Raw genomic sequence first — 23,945 nt, 5'->3', positions numbered from 1 at the left:
GATAGTCAGGAGAAAACCAGTTTGCATATTGCAGCAACGGAAATAAACCGTTCTATTTGCATGTTCTATTACAATAAAATTTACTGTTTTCATCCTAAACTAAATTTTGGAGAAGACTTCCAATTTTATCACTCAAATGGAGGTCCAAAAGTCTTCAGAAGTCTATTCCATGCTGTAGCTGAATAAAGAGATTAATCACTTATGGCTTCCGATAGCTTAGTAGTCTTGAGTCTTAGTTATTCTGGGTCTTCAGTTTTCATAAGCCTTTGCACAGCACGCTCAAAATAAGGCTTAGTAAATCTGAAAAAGCATATAACCACTGAAACAGGTCAGATTAAACTCTTGCAGCAACAGAAAATATTATTACACAAGAGCCTCTTGTCAACTGCTAGATTACTCCAAGCCATCTAACTGAACATGAAGAGGTCTGAAGGCTTTATTATAGAATTACACATCGAAACCATGCATTATGTTTTCTGGAGTATGTCCTATGTATTGTCTTGTAATCTACAAACCAGAAATATATAATCAAATAAACCATCTTTAACAGTGAGCTTTTTAACATTTAACACTGAGCATTGGCTTAATGGTATCAATGGCAGATACTACTGAAGCATAACCCTTTTTCCATTTTAAAAAAAGAAATTAAATTGACAGAAGCCAGGAAGGATCAAAGCTAAAATGGACTGCTATGATCACCAAGTCTGATCTCTATAAAAAATACCTCAGTGAGAAGGTTTTTCATATTTTATTTATAAAGAGACATCTTTAACTATAACATCCAATTTTAATTTATTTTGGAAAGTTTCATTTAGTCAGTACCTACAAGTACTAAATTACTCCTATTACTTATGCACACGGGAAATGCAAGGTCTGTTAGTTCACACATTTTGTCCTTCACTGGAAACATGAGTCTAACAGCAGTCCTGTGTGCAGGTGAAATGTGATAGACAGTTACTGGGAGCTTTAGACAATCAAAATGAAAGGCTGAAATCCAAGAAGCATTTGAAGAGTGTACGGAGACAGTGAATGAGATAAAAGTCTTGCCTGGTCAGATTTTGTAAAGTCATTGAGCAGCTCTTCCATAGAGTAACTCCGTGTACTTGAGTCTGTCTGCTCAGGCTCCAGTCTGGGACCAGCCTCTTCCCCCTGGAATATTACAGGTACAACAGCTGTAAGTACACAGTAACACAGGCTGCCTATTCTCAGTAAGAGGAGCCACCTCTGACACAGACTAATATCACCTTTTCCATCAGTAAAATATCAAGGAGTTAAGCTACATTAACCTTCAGAGCCACTGCCCACATATGTTTAAAACCTCACCTGCACAAAGACTATGGCAAGTTAAAAAAACTCAGTTAAATCGTCACTGAAGAGACCATTTTAGCATTTTCTTATATCATTCAGTTTGTCTGCTAAGGAAAGCTCATCATTCTGCTATGACTTCCCAAGCTGGCAAATCCTCCCTATCTCCTTGCTGCCCAAAAGAGAAGGAATGAAAATTAAATCCTAAGAGGACTTGCAACCATTAAAAAAATAACACGTGGCACATTTCAGATGCAGGAGTCCAATCAGCAGAACGAGAGTAATTGCACAAGTCTGCTGTACCCTTTTAAAGCAACCTTTTCTTTCACAACCAAAAATTTACAATCAAGTGCAGTGAATTCACAAAGTAAAAAAAAAAATACACACTTGAGGGAAAAGAAGTTTTAAAGCCACGAGACTAAAACTAACAAGAATTTACACTTGCCCCTCAATCTTTTTTTTAAGTTGACTACAAAATAGGAAAGTTACTTTTGAACAATACTTCAAAATACAGCAAGAAGTCTGGTAGACATTTACATCCCCCTTGTTTTATAAGGGCTGTCTAAAACCTTGTGGCCAAATACTGCAAGTGCTGGACTTCAGATCCAAAATGGGCTGCTGTGTTACACAACATTACATGACATTCATTTGAGAGAGTTAAGGCATCCAGTAGAAGAGCAAGAGCTACAAACCTGGGTGGGAAAATCTTAGAGACAACAGCTAAGCAATATTTTTCCCAAACATTATTAGCCTAGTCCCTAAGATGAAACAGCATTAATGGTTTGAAGAGACAACTGATCTAAGGAAAACCCATCAAGGGCTGCAGAACTGCTCTTTTCTGAGCAGGGCAGCTCCAGCAGCCTAATTAGGAGTAACAGACAAATGCTTAAGATTTCTCATACACCCAAGAGATTTTCTTTAATGAGTAAAAAGAACAGTGTAATGTATGAGTTTTCACATCTTTGGGTTTAGGTTCAGAAATGTGCTTAACAATGCAGCCACATTAATAGAATGAAAGGAAGAATGCTGGGAAAAAGTAGCAAACATACACCAGTGGCTTCCCAGTGTCAAAGCTTACTTGATCTTTCCAGTTTTATTACATCAGCCATTAAACTAAAGCAGAACTTTTTTTTTCAGACAGCCAGAAGAATAGGACTGAATGCTATTTGGCTGCACAAACTGGAAAAAAAATATTGCTACCCTAGTTGTTGAAATGCTTAAGAAATCTACAATAATTCAAGGGGTTTTTTACGGTCAGGCAGCTCCCCACCTGAGTCAACTAGAATGCTCAACATATATTTTTCAATTTTGATGTGGCATATAAAAGCTTTCTTGGAATGAGGACCATGATTAGCACTACTACAGATTGCTGGAGGAAATGATAAAACCAATACATCAATACTATCCATTTTTATCATGGGACTGATTCTTTACCTATGTAAATAAATAAATGAAATTACCCTGACTTTCTGATGTGACTCAACAGCTTGGGAACTCACTACACAACTGCAATATGCAGAAACTTGTAATGACTTAATCAGGGTGGGACAATTACACCCAATTTAACCTAAAGTGCTGAGTAATGTAAAAAGGGATCATACCTTGTTTATTATATATTTCACACAAATATTTTAGCTTTGTTAATTATCATTAAACAGGAGGAAAACAAAGTGCTAAATACTGACTTAAAACAATTAATCTTAAACCTTCTATTTTGGATAGCAAACATTTGTGCACTGTTTTTAACACAACACAGATGTTACTGGCATACCATGGCCTAGATTCATCCAGGCCACCACCTCTGATATTGGTTTCTACAGAGCCACATACTCTCCCTCATGCCCACTTCTTCTAACATCTGCCACCCAAATAAAAAATCTTAAGCCACCAAAACTAGCTTTACTATTTTCTTCCCTCTCCCATCCCAAACTGTTCACTTGTATTGTTGCATAACTGCAACAAACCTGAAGGAGAACAAAAACTTGGGAAGATAACATCCTGGTTCACAGAACAACTGAATACACTAAATATCCTGGGTAAGGAGACACTGTGAATCAATGTGCATGAATCAGTTTTTAAAATCCAATATCAAGTCAGACTGAGTAAGTAATTAATGTGATGTATTCAGCATACCTTTTCCTGGAAATTTTCATCATCATTGGCCAGGGCACAAGCATCACCTGAAGCATATTGCACTGCCGATGAGACGCTGTCTTTACAAAAGACATTGCAAACAGGAAACCTATTAAAAAAAAAAGTCAAAAATCTTAATTTAAAATGAATAAATGACATTTTAGAATTTCCTCAGCATTGTCCCCAAGCTTTTTTTCAGCTGTTCCCACAATGTGGCTAAAAAATACGCATATACAGTTCATAGATACTCATAAAATCCATTGGAGGACTTCACCTCAAGAAATTAGCAAGAGAAACCACAAGAAATGCAGCGCTTCCAAAACACAAAACTATCAGCAAAACAGTTACTGGGGTGTTACTATGTCACAAAGTGGAAGCTGACACAAATTAGTTAAATTCTGCAAGTTAGAAACATTGAATCAACTATATCCTTTGTCATACAGCAATGGGCTATTTCTAGCAATGATTACTGTTAAGAAAAAACTAAAGCCACGGACCAAAAGAATAAAGCTCCTTGTTTCCCTGCACAGACCATACCTGAGAAAATTCTGCACACTCAGCATTATCAAGCACATTTAAAAAAAGTAGAGAAAATAAGTACACTAAAGGCCCATGCAAAAACCAATGAAAACATACAGACAAGAGGCAAACAAGGTGCTGGCTGAAGCTACAACCTCCAGAGACATTTGTTTTGAACCTGCAGCTCTGAACAGCTTTGCTGTGCAGTAGAAATGGATTTATTTCTGTAGAAAAGCAGCCATCATCTATACAAACACCTGTACCAGAACAGCATCTTTTGTTGCTTAGAGTACATGATCCTTTTGCATGCTAAACCAGCACCTGAACAGCAAACCACCAGCAAAACATCAGTCACCTGCCACCTTAAAGACAAACATTTTTCATTCAGTTAATACGTTCACATAACAGCCAGGTGAATTCACACAAACATCCTGAAAAAAAGGACAGAGGAGGAGACAGGTCTATAGCCTAGAAAAATCTGGATACAGCAACCTGAGTCAGAACAGTAAGATCATTAGTAGGTCATGATTCACTTACACAGCTGGGATCATTCTGGTGCTTAGAATTTGAACTACCACCTTTCTTAAGGGCTCGAATATCAACTTTATTGGGAAGCATATGCAGCATAGACTCCTCCACCAAGGAGGAACCCATACAACAACAGACCACAGCCAAGTGCAAAATTTAAAAACAGTTTTATGCATATATACATATATGCATACACAGGGGGAGCACCACTTCTCCAGGCTGCAATCACAAAAATCGAACTTTTCTTGTGGAGATACAGCCCTATTGCTCCTCTTTCACCTGCATCAGCAGGGACTGTCAGCAGCCACTAAATCCATGGCTCTCACCATTAGGAGAGTGGAAGACAACAGACAAGGAATTTGTGGGACCTGACACACTATTCTGGAGACAGGCAAATAAGGTGCCCAGGTCAGTCTCAGCCCCAGATCACCTCAGTAATTTCTCTTATCTTTGAGGCAGTAGCTTTCCTCTATGCTAAATGAAAGCCTTCAAGTCAGGCAGAAGCAGCTGCAGTTACTGGAAAATAAAGAACTGAATATAAGGGTATGATATTGTAGCAGGTACAATGTCTCACATAGCCATTGAGAAGGAGGTATATGCTTCTCACACATCTTAAAATTCCCATCCCATCATGTAGCTACTTGTTTGTATTAAGTTTTCCATCAAACCTCTGTCTTATCTTAAGCACAGGATGCACATTTAAGAGAAGGAATGAAATGTTACCAGACTTTCACGGCCTCACTACCTAGCTCTCACTTGGAAAAATCAGTTATGCAAATACTTTGAGTCATTTATATTTCTAAAAATTAGTTTCAGTCATTTCATGGCGAAGTTTTCTCATGCTCTTCATTCCAGTACCTCTGATCTGTCCTTCCAGATATAACAACTCCCTGGTTCTTCATAAAAAATACAATAGAAAAATCAGAAATTACACAGAACATACTGTAGCTCATCCCACCCTGTCACTACACACGCACATTCATTTCCTATTTTGCTTCCACTAAGGGGGGCATCTCCGGTGAGCTGCACAGAACAACATGAAGACCTTCAGTGCAGAAAAGGAAAGGTATCACTGGCTGTGAATCAGCATTTTCAAACACAAGGTATATTTTCACAAAAGCATCAATAACTACTTTAGTACTTGTACTCACAAAAAGCACTCAGCACAAAAGACACACATTTCTTGCCTTAATATACAGAGTTTTTGTGCAACAAATCAGGCTTTATTAGGGCACACACACCGCTTTTAGAAGAATGTGGTTTGGCAGCTCAGATTTAAGCTATTCTGACAATCTGTGTCCAATGTCTGATTTGCTTACTTTCCAAAATTCTTCTTGGTCTACTCCCCAACTCCAACAAGATGCCTCAAGTCTCCCCAAAGCCCTCTGAGCTAGGGAGGGGACTGAGAACTCGTGTGTGCATGCAGGCACCCACAGGAAAACCTGCACCCAACTGCACCAGAGGATATATCACTCAACTGCTGCCATCAAGCTCTGACAGAGCATTAAGAAAACAAATTCACAGAACACCAATGCCACGTGAGACCAGCCAGTCTGTGAGAAGTCAAATTAATCATCTTACCAAGGCCACCACCAGTCTTCTTTTTCTTCAGACTTTCAGCATTGTGCATATTAATTCAACAGGCTTCTTTAGCCACAGGCTGGTAAAGGATATAGCCCATAATAAAAACAACTTGCCAAAGCAAGCATTACTCTAAATGCAGAAAGTCAAACATGAGAATCTAATTGTTAATTTACAGAGGAGAGAATTCCCCTTGAGTTTAATGAACTTGCAGTGTACATGCAGTGGAAGCAGAGCAGCTTCTGCCTGCACATACTAATCCATCCTTCCCTTTCTCATGACCCACGAGTAGTATTTTAATGCTGACTCAGAAACAAGCAAACCTAATGCCCAAATAGTGCTGGAGATTAGTCACCAGATATACTGTCTCAGGTACAAGGTAGATCTTCAAAGGAAGAGACTTTTCCAAACACATAACCCACAGTCAGTGACTTACATGGATACAGAGGTTTTCAAGAGCTCCATTTTTATATGTATGACTCAAAGTACCACCTGCTATTAAATCTCATAAAGAACAAAGAAACTTAAGCACGACTCTTAGTGCTACAATTAACTGTAGTTTAAAAGCTATTTTCTTTAATATGCCTTGAATTTTTCAGCTTGATGTGCACAAACCCCAGAGCAAATGCTACAGGCTCAGACAAAGCAGCAGAGGGGCGGGGGGAATCTTTCCTTTTCCCAGGGCAGGCACACACTGTGGTTGCCCACTGAAGCAGAAATGCTGCTCACCCCTATCTGAATGGTTCAGTACACTCGTGGCTGTAAAATTGGCTCTGCTCTACCAAGGCTGTTCTGCTTTGAAAAGGAACACACTGAAATTCAACAGTGCAGGTGGTTCGGAAATTGCAGAGTAGGTTTCATGTGAAAGACTGTCCAGTTCTAATTTGGCTCCAACTCCCTAAGTAATTGTGAAGGAGGCTGCAGGAGACTATCAGAGATAGAGAAGCTATTGATAACTGTTTTGACAGGCATAACAATCAAGTAGAAAGCAAACAACTGGTAAGAAGAATTAATCATACAAGTTACAGGTGAAAAAAAACAATTTAGCAAAATATGAAGGCAAGAGGAGTTTTTCCACAGTTTGACCTTCCCAGAGAAAAACAGCCCAGGCTTTCCAAGGACCTCACATAACAGTGACACTTACACAGCTTCAGTTCAAACACATCTGTCCTCTAAACAATTAATTTCATAAATTCTTCCCAAGCAAGACCTATTTTTGGACACTGGAGAGTGACGCAGTTCAGAACAGTTTACATTTGACACCTGCAAGACAGAGTCATTTAAGCGAAGGGAAAATGAAAGGAAGCTATCACCAGTACATGAATTCCAAGCCCTCCTTGCAGGCACAGGGAAAAGTCTCTCTCCAGGGCAATCCCTGATGTTTTCTGCACCTCTCAGAAGGCTGTATTACCAACAGGTGCAGATGTGCCAGTGCCCAACAGCTACGAGGGAGAAGGAAGATGTCATCATTCCTGCCATGTGACAATTCTCTACTCAAAATACTCACAGGATCAGACAGGGCTGTGCAGAGGAGAAGGGTGGGTTTTGGACCCAGGGCAGAGCTGGCCTGTGAATGGGGAGAGGGTCCTGGTTGTTGGTGGAAGCTCACCTTCCTGATAACAGAGTAACTGACTTCAGATTAATCATGTTAAAACTGTAAAAATTAAAATTATAAAAGCTGTGAAAGGGCAAGGAAGACAGGAAAATACCTTTTGCTTTGAACAAGTCCTACAGGTCTGTGACTATCGCTAATGAACTATCAAAGAGAAAAAATGCTCTGCAAGAATGAGGAGCTCAGCAGATCCACAACCAAACCCTCCAGTCAGCAGTAACCTGCCTTCCAGCCACTGACAACACAGGAAAAACAGCAGGAAGAATCCTCACCCTCTCCCCAGCAACTTCATGGAATCAATCTTTCTCTCAGAAGAGTTTAGCCGAGGACTTGTATTTAGAAGGGCCTGCAGAACAAAGTAAATCTCTTGGAAAACGAAGCCCAGGCTTTTAGGACAGCGACATTACTTCAACCAGTTAATTGCCAGGCACTGACTGCTGTAGCACAATCTCCCCAGACACAACACTCATTTCTGCATGTGAAGTGGAAATACATATGGATAAATGCAAAGAACCATTAATCTTCCTTAATACTAGTAAAAAATTCCAAACAACACAAAGCAAAAAACACACCACAGAAGAGCAGCACACACTACTAAGATAATTGTAAAAGTTACAGTGGACCTTTAAGGGAGAAAAAAAGCTGAAAACTAGAACTACAGACCTAGACTAAGCAAGGATACTGCCAGCAAGGCACTGATATCACCTCATTTCCTACCACTAACTTGATTCACATGCTTAAAAAGAACCAACCCCAAAACAACTGGAATTGGAGCTTTTTTGAAAATCCTTTACCAATCCATTGTATTTTGCAATTCAGTGTTTAATCTTGCCCACACATTTCGAAGAATGTGCTCCCCAAACAGTTATTTCACTTACTCAGAGGAGCCAAACACAAAGATACTTCTGACAATACTGAATTCCATAGCTTCAAACAATGAGATTCCAACCACTGGTTTAAAATAGGGCTTTCAGCGTTTTAAATGCATTAACATGCAAAGACTGCAAAGGGAGGTTCCAGCAGCATCAGATACTTCATCAGATTTAACTGATTTACTGCCTGAAGGGGTAGTCCAGCCTTCAGCCACACAGGTCTCTGTACACTCTGATCTGATCTTGAGAATATGAATACACACCAGTAAGTCCTGAGGGGGGAAAGAAAGTCAGCTTTGAGCCAGGGTAAACCCAGAGAGCAAATCCAAGAAGACAGAGGGAGAACATACTATTTGTTCATGACTGCCCACTGTTGTCCTAAGCCAAATAACGGAAATGAACTTCATTCCTTTCTTACAGCACTACCAGTATTCCTCTCATCCTCTCCTAGGAAAGGCTGCTGAGATAAGAGACACCTTCACAGCATCTAATTGTACATTGTTTTGATCCAGTACCCGTAAGAGACAACAACCTACATTAAATGCATGTTGCAATGTAACTGAAACAAACACAACCCTCTTTTATTTCTTGAAAGGAGGATCCAGGTGCCCTATTTCAGGGATTTAAAGCAGGGCAGAAGTCCTTAGCCCTCACAAGGTGTCCGTGTGGAAGCGCCCAAAGGAACAGGCAGTTCCGAGTGACTCCTGGGAACAGACTTGCGTAACACTGAAGATTGCAGCTGATGAGAACCTCGCTCCACTGTCAAACTCTAGCTAATATCTTTAATGCAGGAGTTTGGGGAAAAGAACACATTGTGGAAAACCCCAATAAAACCTGATGCCAACCACAAAGACTACAGGGAAACAGCAGAACAGCCATGCACAGTGATTAAACGTTAAGGCTCTTAGAGACTGTAGTGATGTGTAACTTAGACCTCTGAAGATCTCCCTCACTGTCTAAATTCATAAGCTTGTCTACACAGGCACAGTACTCCAAGAGCAGGCTCCAAACCAACAGCTGCTCTGCACCAAGTCCCCATGCTAAAAACCCACTGTAAGTGCAACACAGACAGAGTGCCAAGGAGGGAATGTTACCCTAAGTTTAGCAACAGGAATTTTGCCCTAGATCATTGTAAAGCTGCTACCACCTGACTCCCAGACATTTTATAATGTATTTTTAATAGGCTTCTCACCTTTAAAGGATTTCAGCAATATCCTGATTGCCATTCCAAACCCCAGGCAAGGGATTGCCATTCCTTTGAGCACCTAAGCTAATTCATGAACTGTTGGAACCTTTTACTAATATTCCAATCCAGTTTGTCGTTCATATAAACACTTTTACTCACCCAAGCAAAAGTTCTAGCTTTGGGATGAGTCTTTCTGTTATATCAGCTCAGTATTTTCAACAAGAATTACAAGAAAGTTTTCTAGATTTACAGTTCTAAGTTACCCTGTTCTGCCTCTCCGGGCAGAGGGCTGTAGCACCTCCAGAGTTAACTTTAAAAGACACTGTATGTCTTCCTCTTGAAAGAAACACAGAGTCTACCAAAAGCTAGATTAATAATGACAATTAAAGACAAGAAAAGCAAAATAGCTAAAAACTAGTATGTAAAAGCCTTGCAGTAATAAGAACATCAAAGTGAAAAAGAGGTTAGAGAAAGACATTTCAGAAAAAGGTCAAATTAAGTGCTATGGGGAAGCACATTTCACTGAAACACACGGGGTCTTATAGGTCAACACAGAAACTTCGTGATGGGATAGAGGCCACTTTAGTACACAATTTGCATAACAACCAACCAAACTTGAAGTTTCTAGGACAAATCTTTCAGAAGATACTGCATGAAAGCAGTTCACTGATTTTCAAGTAATTTTAGAAGGTAAATATTCAATAATTGATTGAGCCAAGCATTTGTTTGCATAAGACATCAGAGCCCCTGATCGCACACACCACCTTCAACTTGAGCAGGTTACAAGCTGGGCAGATTCAAATTTCATTTTCAGGAGTCCAAGAGTTCCAATGCAGCTTTTGTACCAGCCTTAACCACAGAGCAATGACACTTCCAAACAAGATACTCCATACCTAGGAACATACTTTCCATTCTGAAATCAGATGCCTGGAACAACAGTTTTGATTATATGGACAGTACCCAAATCACTAAATTTCTTCCTGTTATAAAATGCACACACATGGTGCTTATTTAAATATCAGCCTTCTGAAGAGATTTAAGTGGAGAAGAGGAGAATCCCATATACAATTCTGAGTCCCACCACAAGCAAGTTACACTAATGATCTGTGTAGGACTGTTAGTGTATCTCATTAAAATTCACCCAAATCTGTACATCAATAGGTGGGAATAAAGAACAGTATCAAGATCCACTCAGTTCCAATGTACTTGTACCTAGGCTTTATTCCTGGCCATGCCACTGACCCAGTGTGACCTTCACAATTTTCAGGGTACACTCATTACGGATTCCAGAGTCAGAGCTACTAGGCCAGGGGTTTTCCACCAAAGCCAGCACATCTTGCTGCTAAACCACTTTGACACAAGCCCTACTTTACTGATGTGATACTCACAGAGTAACAAAAACTCGACAGTCCTGAAGTGCACATGCACTTATCTCCATCTTCCATTTACTCACAGTTGTAAACCCAAGGATAAGAGCTCATAAAAGCTGAGTAAATGAGGATGTGGCAATGAACTTTCCGGGATAGAAAGACAAGTTACTGTAGGATTTCTTTATTAAACTCACAGCTAACACCCAGCAAGTGCAGCAAAAGCTGAGGTCAGAACAATTTACACAGGTTACTCTTCAAACAACTGTCACAGCTGGTCTCGCTCCTGATAGTACTGGTATTCCTATAAGCTCCTAAATCTTCTCCACTTATAGCTCTCTATATTGTCAAACTACAAAGCACAACAAGTTTTAAACGTATTTTTTACATTATGATCACCCACACAAAGGGATTAACTAAAGCATTAGGAAAATCTTTTAAATTCAGGACAGCAGGAGTCATTTGTCAGGCACAGTCAAAGCTCCAATCTGCACAGATGCCTATTATTTTTAGAGCACTACATTCCTGAGCCATACCTCCATCAAAAGTATTTCCCTAAAGCCATGCAGGCATCCCGCTCTTCTGAAACTTGGAACAATCTCACTGGCTCAGGTCTGTCAGAGCTGTGTCTGCTCCAGCTTCAGAAAGCCTCCAGTAGAGACAACTCTGACCCTGCACTCCCAAACCAAAGAGCATCACGTGGCTTTTATTGAAGTGACACTGGCTAACAAACCCCTATGCTCAAGCTTCTGTGTTTTTTGCACACTTCCTAATACACAGTCACATTTTTAACTTACAGGATGGCATCTTCCAGTTTAAAAAAAACATGTCAAATCAATATTTTTTTCCCACACACACACCCCTGACTTTTACCAATTGGTACTTCCCTACTGAACCAACTTCTTTAGATGAGCTTGAAAATGCCTGATGGGAGACTAAAAAGTTCCTGGTTTATGCTTAATTTCAAAGAAAGAAGCAACATCTACACAAAAGTAAAACAAAGCCCAGGTCAAAAAAAAAAAAAAAAGATAAGGGGGTCCAAGCAGCCCTGAGTGTTCTTTCAGCAATTGTTTTGTCTTCTGTTCTTTTCCCCTGCCTTTTTGGTTTTAATTTGATCATCTGTTGACCACTCCTCCCGCCTGTAAGGAAAGAGGTTCTCTCCTAGTAGCACTAAACCCTTTGAAAATTACATTTCAAGACAACTAAATTTAAAAAGCCAACATTTATAACACAAAGCCTTCCATTTGCTACTCGAAGCTTCTTAACTGCTTATGTGAGCAAAGGTGCTGATTTTCATTTTAGTAAAAAGTTAAATACATCACAACTTATCACAATCCAGCAACAATGAAGGAATCAATAGACTTCAAGGCTTTCCAATTACAATTCCGACATGATCACAGTCACAATGCCATCCTTGCAGACAGGGGATTTTAGACTCTCTAATGCAAATTTATGTCTCCTAACCATACCCCAGAGGAACACAGAACTATCAGAGATTTACAAGACAGGTGTATTATTCCAAACAAGTTAGCTGGATGTGATATTCCCTCACCAATATGGAATAGGTGCCTGAACTTTTCCTCAAACTAAAGAGTTCTGTTCAAACAGCAGACTAAGAACACAGCAAGAAAAAAAATCTGTCCTGACCATCTGCTGATCCTTAAGCTGAGAACACCTTCCCTAACAAATTACCTGGAGGCAGGAACAGATTATCAGCCTTCAAGGTACTCCAAGCAAGAAACAAAAACTGTTTTCCTAATCATTTCCTAATAAGAATCCTTGCTATACAACTAGAACCTTCTGTGAGAAGAAACCTAGTTGTCCAAGGAGTAAGAGCAAAGCTGTCTGGAGACAGTTTATGGGGCTCACAGCTCACTTGATCAAACCCTCGTGGCCAGAAGCCTTTTTGTTTTAATTGAGTTTTCAAGCACTTTTTAGACTCACTTCTGTCTCCTATAAACAAAAACGTGATGACATGAACCAAATTTGCTTCAGGACTGTTCAAACCCCGTAACACAAGTGTCAGCACCAGATTTGCAACTGATTCTGTCCTGGGAGATGCCTGGGCTCCCTCTCTTCATCCAACTGGAACCAATGGTGAGACAAGACAGAACTTCAAGATTATTTCTTTTTTTAAGCAGGCTATCTGAACAACCTACAGGAACTGTGCTAAAGTAGTACAAATGTGGCTGTTCAGTTTTCAATATTTGCAGTTTGCTGCCTATCAGTTCTCAAACAGTGACTCACCAAGTTCAAAGAAGGCCAAAGTTTAAGAGGCCCAGAACTTACCACACATAAATACAGTCTCCTAATATTTGTGCTCTGGTAAATATCATCTCTTAAGGAAGTTTGAAAACAAAGTAAACAGGAGATGCTGGAACAAAACCTAGCTGAGGTAATCACCATGAAACACACTGTCAGAGGCGTAATCAATGCAAAAATAAGAAGGTTCATTGAGTTTAATCGAACACAACTTCTGACAGACTCAGAAAAAGGGTTTCAAGAATAAAGCATCATGATCTTCCAGAGAACAGTGCAAGAGTTCAGCCTGAAATTGGAAAGGCAAGGATACCTCCAGTAAAAACACAGAGAGGGAACAACACACGTAGGTAACTTTGAACCCCGGTGTGCGGGTTCAACCCGCACCTGACGCCGCTTGTCCGCACCAGGTGACTATTGCAGCTCACGGGGGATCGCCCTCCCGACAGCCACCACCTGCCTCCGCGCTGCCAGCACAGCAGCGCATCCCCGTGTTCCCAAAAACAAACACCTTACCTTCCCGGGCTGCCCGGGGAGGTCGGCGAGTCTCCCTCTCCGGACACGTCCAAAGCCCACCTGGACGCGCCCCTGTGTCACCTGCTCCCGGTGACCCTGCCTGGGTGGGGGTGGGGGCACTGGTTGATCTCCAGAGCTCCCTTCCAACGCTCACAATCCTGTGATCCCCCTGGGCCCCATCCCCGCATCCCTCCCAGGGAGCGCTGCCCGGGGCTCAGCCTCGCGGGTCCCCCCCGGCTGCTGCGGCGCGGGGGCTGAGGGGCCGGCACTCACCAGAGCAGGGCGCAGAGCAGGAGGCAGGAGCCCAGGGCCAGGGGCCGGCGGGGCGGCTCCCTCATGGTCTCCCGGCTCTCCCTGTGCGGGCCGTGCAGCGGCGGCGGCTCATCCTCCCTCAGCCCCGGCGGCTCCGTGAGGGCGGCGCGGGGCTCCGGCCGTTGTCGCGCGCGGCCCCTCCCTACGCGCGGCGCGAGCGGCGGCACGCGCTGCCTGCGGGGCAACGGCGGCGCCTGCGCAAAGCCCCTCGCAGCGCGCGAGCCCGGCCGTTACTGCCCCCCCTACACCCCGGCCCCGCCCCTTTTACCCCCTCACACGCTGAGCTGGAAGGATGCGCGTCACCCCCCGCTTCGCGCCCGTCAGCCAATGGCTTGAGCGTCCCGCGCGCTGGCCCCGCCTCCCGACCCCGCCGATTGGGCGGTGCCCTTGCCCCTTAAGGACCCCCTCCGTGAGGTGTCCGAGTCAGGAGAGCCGTTAAAAGGAAATCGCCACAGTGATAAACGGCGGCTGGCGGTCAAATCCGAGGCCGCGAGGCTCGCTAAAACCGTCACTACCACCGTTCCAAGGGACATTTTAAGCAACGGCGCTCCGACAGGACAGCTTTAAATTGTTTTTTTTAAATTTTGATCAGGCTTCTCTGCGGGCTGCTGAGCGCTGAGGCCCCTCCAGAGGGGAAGGCGCGCGGGGGCTGCCGGGAGTTGTAGTTCCGGACAGGAGACCGGCGCGGGCCCGGCCGCCATTTTGAGGGCGCCCTGAGGGGCCCGTCATGGGCAGCGGGGTCGGGCTCCACCCCCGCGTGTGTGAGGGGCCATTAAGATGTTCGGTGCATATTTATATCCACTGTGCGAAGGGGAGCCGAGCACAGCCAGAGGCCAGCGGTGCTGGGAGATGCTCAGGGAATACAGGGGAGCCTGAGGGCGATGTGGGACAGAAGGGAGGAGCCTTCCCTGGCACTGGCACGTTTGGGTGAACTGGTAGAAAAACACAACAGTTATTATCAAAAACAACAGGCATTTTGTAGGTAACCAAGCCTAATTCTGGCCATCTGCAGTGTGGCATGAGGTGGGCTTTACACTGAGCCAGGAACACCATCCTTGCGGCTCACCCAGAGCTGGGGGTTTGGTTCCCAAGGACAGGAGACGCGGTGGGAGCAGCGAGGCACGACACAGCAGCGACACAGCAGCGACACAGCAGCGACACAGCAGCGACACAGCAGCGACACAGCAGCGACACAGCAGCGACACAGCAGCGACACAGAGCTCTCCCCGCCCGCGGGGAGCCCGGGAAGGCGCAGGTGGATTAGTCACGGGGATGCCACGCTGGAAACGTGCACATGTCAGGACTCTGAACGAGGAAGGACAGCTCTGCCTGCTGGGCGGGGGTGACTCACGGCATCCCGGGCAGGATCAGGGCCCTCCCAGGTCACAGAGAGCCCTGTTTTCCCCAGAGCAGCTCCAGCCCCATCACCCAGCCCTTAGAGCCTTCCCGGGTGCCTGCAGGGCTCAGCGAGGGGCCGCTGAGCTGCGGGATGTCGTGACTGGACTCAGCCAGCACTGGAAACCTCTGGAGAGTCTTTGTTCTTTTCCTGATTTTTCACCCTGTAACTCCGTGCTTTTGTTAACACCCGGCATCCCTTGCCCTTCCAAGAGCTCCACGTGCCACAGACAGCAGACAGGCCTGCATTGCAATGCATGGAGGAGAAGGGATGAGGGAGAAGGTCCAGCTTTGTGCCCCATCCCCGCACAGGCTGGGGTTTTAATCCCCCTCCCAGCAAACCACAGACCATCCTGTGACAGAGACAGCCTGCCCTGCAGTGCCTGAGGAGGGGGCTGTCGCAGGAGGATCCTTGCTGCATCCCTGATATGTCTGTTTGTAAAATGGGGGGATAACAGCACAGCTGTGAGCCAGGGTGCAAAGCAGTGCCCTCTGCCCCACACCTTGCAGCTTAGCCAGAACTACAGAATCATTGGGGTTGGAAAAGAGCTCTGGAGAGCATCCAATCCAACGCCCTTGCCAAGGCAGGGTCACCTGGAGCAGATGACACAGGGACATATCCAGGTGGGTTTGGAATGTCTCCAGAGAGGGAGACTCCACAACCTCCCTGGCAGCCTGTTCCAGTGCTCTGCCACCCTCCATGGAAAGAAGTTCTTCCTCATGTTGAGGTGGAACTTCTTGTGTTTTAGTTTATGGCGGTTGCTCCTTGTACTGTCACTGGACACCACTGAAAAGTCCAGCACCAACCTCTTGACACCAGCCTTGGAGATATGTACATGCACTAATGAGAAACCTGGCTCTGAGCTGCTGGGAAGGGCTGGGACTCCACGGGGAATTCCTCTGCGAGTCACCGGTAAGTTTCAAAGAAACCCATGGGATTTAACACGAGCATCTCACAGAGGAAAACAGGCTCACTGAGCCGCAGTAGGGGTTATTCCAAGATGAAGGCAGCCAGGAGGGTGGCTCTGGCAGTGCCTGCTCCATGTCCCCAGAGCGAGTGCCCGCTGGCAGCTCTCCCAGTGGGTCAGTGGGGAGCCCAGCTGTCCCAGCACCGCTCCCTCCACTACCTGGTTAGGTCCTGTTGCCCCGGGAGCGGGCCCAGACAGTTATGGGAGTGAGGTAAGTCCTGAAAAATGCTGAGAACCCACTTCATGTCACTAGCAAGGCATGAGACAGCACCTTTGCCGTGAGGGTTTTTCCAGCTTTTTGTGGTGCCAGAGCTAAGACATGGCACGGCATGGATCCGAGGCTGTGGGGGGGGTCTCTGGGGGAGGGTTATGAGCAGAGGTACGCTGGGGAGGGCCCAGCTGTTCCCCCAGGGACCCAGAGCAGGGCCATGAAAATCCTCTGTGCCCAGGGACACGCCTCCATGCGGGCCACAGGGAGCTGCCTCAGCGGTGGGAAATTCCCCGAGCTGTGGGAGCAGCGGTGCATGTCCCACCTGCAGCTGCTGTAACCACACCAGGGAGTGCCACAGCTCTCCCTGTGGGGCCGGAGGGGACAAGGTGATGTGAGCTCCAGCTGCAGGTGCCTCCCTCTGCCTCCTGCCTGGACATGACCCCAGGGACCTGTGTAGAACTTGTCTCGGTTGTGGATGCTGCCAGAGTTATGGCACCTTCCCTTGTCAGAGAGAGCAGTGTTGGCATAGGGAGGTGCCAGGTGAGCGGCACACCTGTCCTGCCTCCAGCTGGAGGACTCACCCGTGGACACCTCACCCAGCAGGCACAGAACATTTCCCCATCCCACAAACTCTGCATGTTGGGGATGGCCAGGAGCAGAGCAGTAGAGAAATCTGTCCATGAAGCATTTGAAATTCAAACAACTGCTTAGCTGTCTGCTGGGAGGGATGGTAAGCATTTATTAACCCATTGCCGAGACCTTCCAGCCAGAGCACTTCTGTCAGCACTGCCATGGTGTGCGGCTGGGACCGTGTCCATTGTCAGCCTCTGCTGTGCTCTCGGGACTGTAACTCCTCCAGCCTCATCTCCAGGAGCTTTTCCCCAAGAGCAGAGGAGAAGGCTGTGAAGCCACACTTGCTCAGCCCATGTGGCTGCTCTCCCCGGCACAGCTCCCGCATGCCACGATCCCGTTACCAGCAGGAGATTGATCACACACAGCTCAGAGCAAAGGCAGCTGAAGAGCTGTCACAGAGCACAGACCATTTCAGGGGAACCACGGCAGTGACTGGTCAGGATCCTGGAGGAAAAACCCCCTCAAGTCAGTCCCCACCAGGCATGAACCAAAAGAGCCTGGGTCAGCCAGAAGGGGTTTCAGTGCATCACCTGTGACACACCCACATACCAGTGCTTGCTGAGCTTGTTTCTCAGCCGCTGATAAGATGAGCAGTATAATGGTAAAAACAATTGCAGATCACACAATCTCCCAACTAGAGCCCATAATTAACCCAAAACCCAATGGACTGTGGGGTTACCCGGGAGCAAGTATTTGCACGGGATTCTCAAAGTTGCTGCATATTTGCAGCAAGGTTTTTTGGCTTGCTCTTGGCCAAATTCCTCACGGAAAACCCCAGGGTGAGGCGAGCTGGTGGAATTCCCACAAACAGTTGGCCCTTCTAGGGCTGAATTTGAGCCACCACTCACCCTGCATCCACTGGGTGGGGAACACCCCTCTGCTGACGGGGAATAAAAGCCGGGTTGTGGTGCTTGGCACCCTGGGTAGGGAGAGCTGGAGGTGGCCACCCAAGGGGCACCTTCTGAGTGGGAGGAGAGAGAAGGTGCTGCTGTTTTACCTGTGCAGTGATGGGGCAGTGCTTGTCCACTGCACTCAAACAGGCCCTGTGTGTCCTGCTGGCTGTGGAGTATCTCCTAGAGATTTGGGAACTGAGGCCGTGAAGCAGTGTTTGACTTCTGGAGGGACACCTGATCCTGGGGTACACACTGGGCTTCTCCTTCTAGCTCTTTCCAGCACTTGTTTGCTGCAGGGGCTAAGACTTCTCTCCCATTCATCCCTATCTGCTCTTTACAAAGGCTTCTTGTTTTACCAAGTGTTGGGTTTTTGTTTAGGTTTTTTTTTTCCACGTGTGATTTAATTCACACAAACTCCTTCCTATTCTGACTATTGATCTTGGCTCCTTACTGGTTAAAACAAAGTAAATCTTTCATAAGCAGGTTCTGACAACGCAACTTTTGTTCCTTCCAGACACAATTTCCTGTTTAATTTCCTGACTGTTTCTTACTTGGTAAAGGAAAAGTTGTAAATTGCAAGATTGCTTCAGAGACCTTCCTCTGACTTTAGGTGAACCGTTAACCACTTGCAGGAGAGAATCCAGCAAACCAGCGTAAAACTTTAAAAAATCCTCGATTTCTTTTATTTCTTCTGTGATTCTCACTGAAAGGAAACAAGCTGGGGAGGGGGGGGGGGGGTGGGCGGCAGAGGCGGGGAAAGAAGTTGGAATAATTTTCCTTGGAAAATCAAACAGGAGCAACTCTGCCTCCAGCTGAGTTGATAATTGTTCTTTCATCACTCAGCAAACTGTCTCTTACAAATGGGCTGTGCCTCTGCGGTCCCAAATGTGGGTCCCGGACATTGTCCTGCATGGACGCTGATTCTCGCTCCCACTCCTTTAAAATCCCGAGGGACGCCATGCCGGGCTGTGACCGCGGTCACAGTGACCAGCTGATCCAGCTGCAGATTCCCGGATCACCGAAGCGCTGGCTGTGCACAGAGCCTCGTTAGGGTTAATTAACGTGGGCTGGCGCCGAGGAGCGTCTGGCAGGGAGGGACAGCGGGACACGGTGACATCCAGCAGGGGCCGTGTGACCTGGTGCAGGAGAGCCACTGCTCAGATCTCCTGCCAGCCCCAATCCTGCCTGGAAGAGCCTTGAAATCTGGCACAGGTGGCACAGTGCCACAGCTCCAAAAAGCACGGATGGAGCCACAGCCAGGACCACCTAGGACAGCCCCTGGCATGGCTCGTGGAGGGCACAGCCAGGTCCAGGTCTCCTCCACCTGGCTCAAACACTGAAAGTCTAAACTTTAAGTAAGATGAAGAAAATGAATTGAGATGGGAATGCCACTTTTGAAAACATTTGTATTTGATTTGCTCATTTCATGTGGCTTCATTCAAATTTCAACTTTGCCTAGAAACAGGAGATTAAGTGATTGCTCCAGCAGGGATGCCCAGGCAGGGTACAGCGGGAAGCCTCAGCATCTCCCGGCCCTGTTTCAGAACCACGAAGCCTCTGCATGGCAGAAAACAGCCCCTCCTACAGCCAGTGCTTGGGAATGGGTAGAAAATGGCTTCAAGAAGGGACCCACCTTCTCCTAGCCCGGCTGGCAGGTGTTCTGGGTACAACCTGCAGCAGCATCTCAGCTCAGTGCTGTGACACCAGTGCAGAGGCCACTGCCTGCTGGAGAAGACAAACGTGGTCAGCAGCCGAGGAGCTTCTCCTGCCATCTGACAGGGCTGGCGGAACAGGGAAAGTCCAAACGCTCCCGGCAGCGTCAAAATTAACTCTTGATCACATGATGGAAATGTGGTGTGGGACAAGGGGCTTCCAGTGGGGCGAACAGAAGTGGTGGGTGCCTTGGTCCCCCAAGGTTCTTCCCGACAGCTGCTGTCTGAGCCCCCCTGGGAAAAGAAAAAGCAAATTTCACTGCAGAAACTGAGAAACGGCAAAACTTCATGATGGAGGTGTAAAGCTTTTTTTGGCTCTCATTTCTGGGAGGACAGCGTGGGCTGAAGCTTCCCCTGCCCTCTTCACCCTCTCACCCGAGGGCTGGGAAAGCACCCGGTGCAACCTAGTGCTGGGTTCCCTCCATGGCCACATGCAAACCAAGGCCAAAGCAGGTGATCCCACAGGTCAGCAGTGCCAGGAATGTGCTGGGAGAGAGGCACAGCCTCTGCAGGAGCAGGAGCACCTCCACTAGATCCAAGTGGTGGGGATGAGAGATGAGAAGGCCAGCCAGGCATACACAGGGAATGCCACGGGCTCAGCTGTTTCCCTTCCCCTTTCTCCCAACTACTAGAATAAACTAAATTCCCACCTGGCTCCATCCCCTCCCTGGCAGATATTTAAAAACAGGGAGAGGAGTGCAAGGGTGACTGGTAGCAGGAATGTCACTCCTCAGGGACCCCCGTGTTCCCAAGGGAACATGCACATCTTGCAGGGCTGGGCCCAGGGACCCCCCTTCCCTGTGTTCCAGAGTAGGACAAGCTCATGTTGCAGGAAGAAGTGCTCAGCCCCAACATCACACTGCTCTTCCCAAGCACATGGGCTCCTGCTTGGAGGCTCATGGGGAGAGGGCAGGAAGGGCTCCTGGGGTGAATACCTCCTGTGAAATCACGGTGTTTCCAGGCTGAGGGTTAGGGTTTGAACAAAGGCTTCTCTACCAGGCAAATGGGAAGGTGAGCACAGAGAGGAGGATCCTCTCGCAGTGCACCAGCTAAAGCAGTGAGTTACAACCTCTTTTTGACCTGTGCACACCAAATTTTCCCCCAGCTACACTTCCTATAAAAGTGTTTCATCCCCCATCCCCCTCCTCATTTACAGAACAAAAATGTTCCCTGGGCAGACAATAAAATCCCTGTTAAGAAATTCCAGGTCCCTTCACACCTCTTGCTCTGTGTCCCAGAGCTGCAAGGAGAAGGAAGTGGCTGCCATGTGAGGTTCAGGCTGATGGAGAGATGGGGGACCTGGCATGTGGCTCCAGCCACAACCACCCTGGTCACCAGCTCTCCCCAGTGGTACATTGCTTTTGCCCTCCAGCAAGTTGGATTTTTCAGTGTTTTGCCACCGTAAGACTCCTCACTCCTGAATCTTGGAATTTTTCACCTTTCAGCTTCCATGCCAACCCATGCTCGGATTCCACAGGCAGTGGTTTCGTTTGGTTTTCTCCCTGTGTCTTTGCCTTAGGGACAGGCCACATACAGCTGAGGGTTGAGCTGAGCTTACCTGGGCAGCTGAAGGTTGGACTTGGCCCACCTTGGAGCACCCTGCAGCTGGCAGAGCACACTGCTGACATCCAGTTTCCTAGGGTTGGGAAACTTTTTTTTAAGCAGATTAGAAAACAAAAGCATCTTTACTACGTGATACCTTGGCCTTCATGGAGTTCCCCTACAGAACAGGCCCCTGCTGCCCCCTGCCCTGGAGCTGGGCAGGGCCATGGCTAGGCTGGCTTGTCCCTCTCCCCAGAGCCCAGAGTGGGCAGCGAGGAGGGTGTTTTGCCATGAGGCTTCCCTGATCCATGCACACCGTCCAGAAATGCCAGGACTGAGGGAGCTCAGTTTCACAGCTGCCCCACGTGCTGTGACTTCCAGAGGTCACGTCCCTACAAGCGTGTGCCTTCCCACATCGCACCTCTCCTACCCCAGGTGCTCAACTGAGTTCCACAGCAGTCATCACATCCTTCTCCCTCTGCTCAGTGAATCCTAAACCTTGCCCTGGCACATGCCAGTCCAGCCTGGGCTCCTCAGACCCCATCCCAATTTCCTGGACTGCTCTGCCCAGCCTTGAGCAGCATTACTGGGTTTCTCCAGCAGCCTTTGCACCTCCTCATCTCAGCTCGTTGTCTGGGAGGGTACAATTTCCCCCTTCTCTGGCTGCTCCTTCCCACTGTCTCCCTTCCCATTGTCCCTGTTCTCCCTCGTAAGCTCCTAAGTCTTGCCCACCCTGTCCCCTGTGTCCCTCAGATGCTGCCACAAGGGAAAATGGCAACTCACCAGCATTTAGGTCCTCTCTGTCCTGAGTAGGGGCCAATCACCTGGGGATGCATCTATGGGGTCTGCAGCAAATTTCCAGCTTGCATCCTGGGGCAGGATCCTCTCCATAGGGCTGGTTGTGCCCTGGGACGGGGAGCTTGGATACTGATACCAGTGACATTCCCACGGGGAGCTTCTAGTGCTCCCATAATGTCCAGCCTTGAGATAAAAGACCCGTGTGGATCATGGCTGCACCACCAGCACTGCAGCACATGGACAGACAGTGGGGCCTCCACTGAGCCTGCAGGGGACTCACCTGAGCTTGCAAGAAGGTTTCCTGGGTGGTGGAAGATGCTGTGGAGGACAGGAGGGCTCAGGGGGCTGGGTGGTGAGGCCGTGAGCAGGAGCTGTGCCGGAGGGGCCCAGGAGCATCCCTCGGTGTCACGGGCTGCCCACAGCAAGGACATCGCTGCACAGGGGATGCACCTCCTGGCTCACACACTGCTGGTGGCCCAGGATTCCCTGGGACCAGAACACAGACCTGATCCAGGGAATCTGACCTGCACACAAGGAAAGAAGAGGCCTGGGAGAGCTGGAGCAGCACTGGACTGCCTGTGTCCAGGCACACCCCTGCAGGGTACCCCGGGGCAACCAGCCCCGTCTGCGCCAGTATCCCACCATGGAGCTCAGCTCAGCTGCAAGGCACTGGGCTGGTATCATCCCACTTTGTGCTGGGGACTGAATCCAAAAAATCCTTAAATAGGTGATTGCAGGAGAGCAGACACAGCCTGTATCATGGAGCCATTTAAGGCAGAAGACAGTCTCTGGACATGGAAAAACTCAGCAGCTGGCATTGTGCCAACCTCCCCCCCCCCCCCCCCCCCCCAAAAACATTCCTGCGGAGGGAAGGTTCAGCTCCAGGGTCAGAGGGGGAGGCTGGGGGATCTCCTGGCAGAGAAACAAAGCCAGAGCCAGAACTGTGCTGTCACCCCTGGGGAGTGACATGGGAGGGATGCAGGGGAAGAGCCCTACCCGAGGGACAGGATGAGGTGCAGGATCCATGTGCATCCTCACAGTCCCAGGCAAGCTCAAACCTGTAGCAGACTGTGCTGTTTAGTTATTTTGAAGCCTATTTCTGTGGCACAAGTGATGGTCCCACCCCACAGAGAATCAGACATACCTGGAGGCAGCCCCAAGCTGGCAGTGGGGGCGCAGTGCCCGGGATAGTTTGATATTCGAATATCTCCAGTGGAGGTCTAGATCAGCCCCAGCTATTTCAGTCCCAGCCTGTCACCTTTTCCAGCCTTCCTTCCAAAAAGCTTTAGCAGTGTATTCAAACATTCAGAGCCCAGCAGACACTAAAGAAATCCCCAGTGGGGTCCTTTTGCAAAGGGCAGGGGACAGCCAAGCCAACGGGTCCTCAGCATACCCAAAGCTTGTAGTGCCATGGCATCCAGCGCCTCATTCCTGCATTTCAGCAGAGGGGCTCAAAGCACTCACCATCTTACAGCCTCTCCAGAGGCCAGTGGCACTTGAGAACACGTAATCATGAGGTGAGGGAGGTGTTTTGGCATGGAACCCAGAGGGGGAATTAAGACGCTCACAAACAGCTTTTGCATCCTTGACCTTAGCTACTACT

At 47.2% G+C, this 23,945-nt stretch overlaps 1 protein-coding gene and 1 long non-coding RNA gene across 3 annotated transcripts in view; one reads left to right on the top strand and one right to left on the bottom strand.

Moving 5' to 3' along the window:
- The window catches only part of SUCO (SUN domain containing ossification factor), a 38,066-nt gene extending 23,681 nt beyond the window's left edge, over positions 1-14,385 (bottom strand). For both annotated transcript variants that reach the window (XM_064664345.1, XM_064664346.1), the window contains exons 1-3: positions 14,152-14,385; positions 3,439-3,547; positions 1,048-1,149 (exon numbers count right to left, since the gene is read on the bottom strand). In XM_064664345.1, the coding sequence (XP_064520415.1) occupies positions 1,048-1,149; positions 3,439-3,547; positions 14,152-14,216 (276 nt within the window). In that variant the 5' untranslated portion in view covers positions 14,217-14,385. The remainder of the gene's footprint in view (positions 1-1,047; positions 1,150-3,438; positions 3,548-14,151) is intronic.
- A 196-nt stretch (positions 14,386-14,581) lies between these two features.
- LOC135418746 (uncharacterized) lies at positions 14,582-23,186 on the top strand. Its single transcript, XR_010432641.1, has 2 exons — positions 14,582-16,209; positions 16,335-23,186. It is a non-coding gene; the product is annotated as an uncharacterized LOC135418746 (long non-coding RNA).
- The last annotated feature ends 759 nt before the right edge of the window (positions 23,187-23,945 follow it).

The sequence above is a fragment of the Pseudopipra pipra genome, chromosome 9 (assembly GCF_036250125.1).
Source record: "Pseudopipra pipra isolate bDixPip1 chromosome 9, bDixPip1.hap1, whole genome shotgun sequence".
Taxonomy (NCBI): Eukaryota; Metazoa; Chordata; class Aves; order Passeriformes; family Pipridae; genus Pseudopipra; species Pseudopipra pipra.
This window is presented reverse-complemented; position numbering and strand designations above follow the sequence as displayed.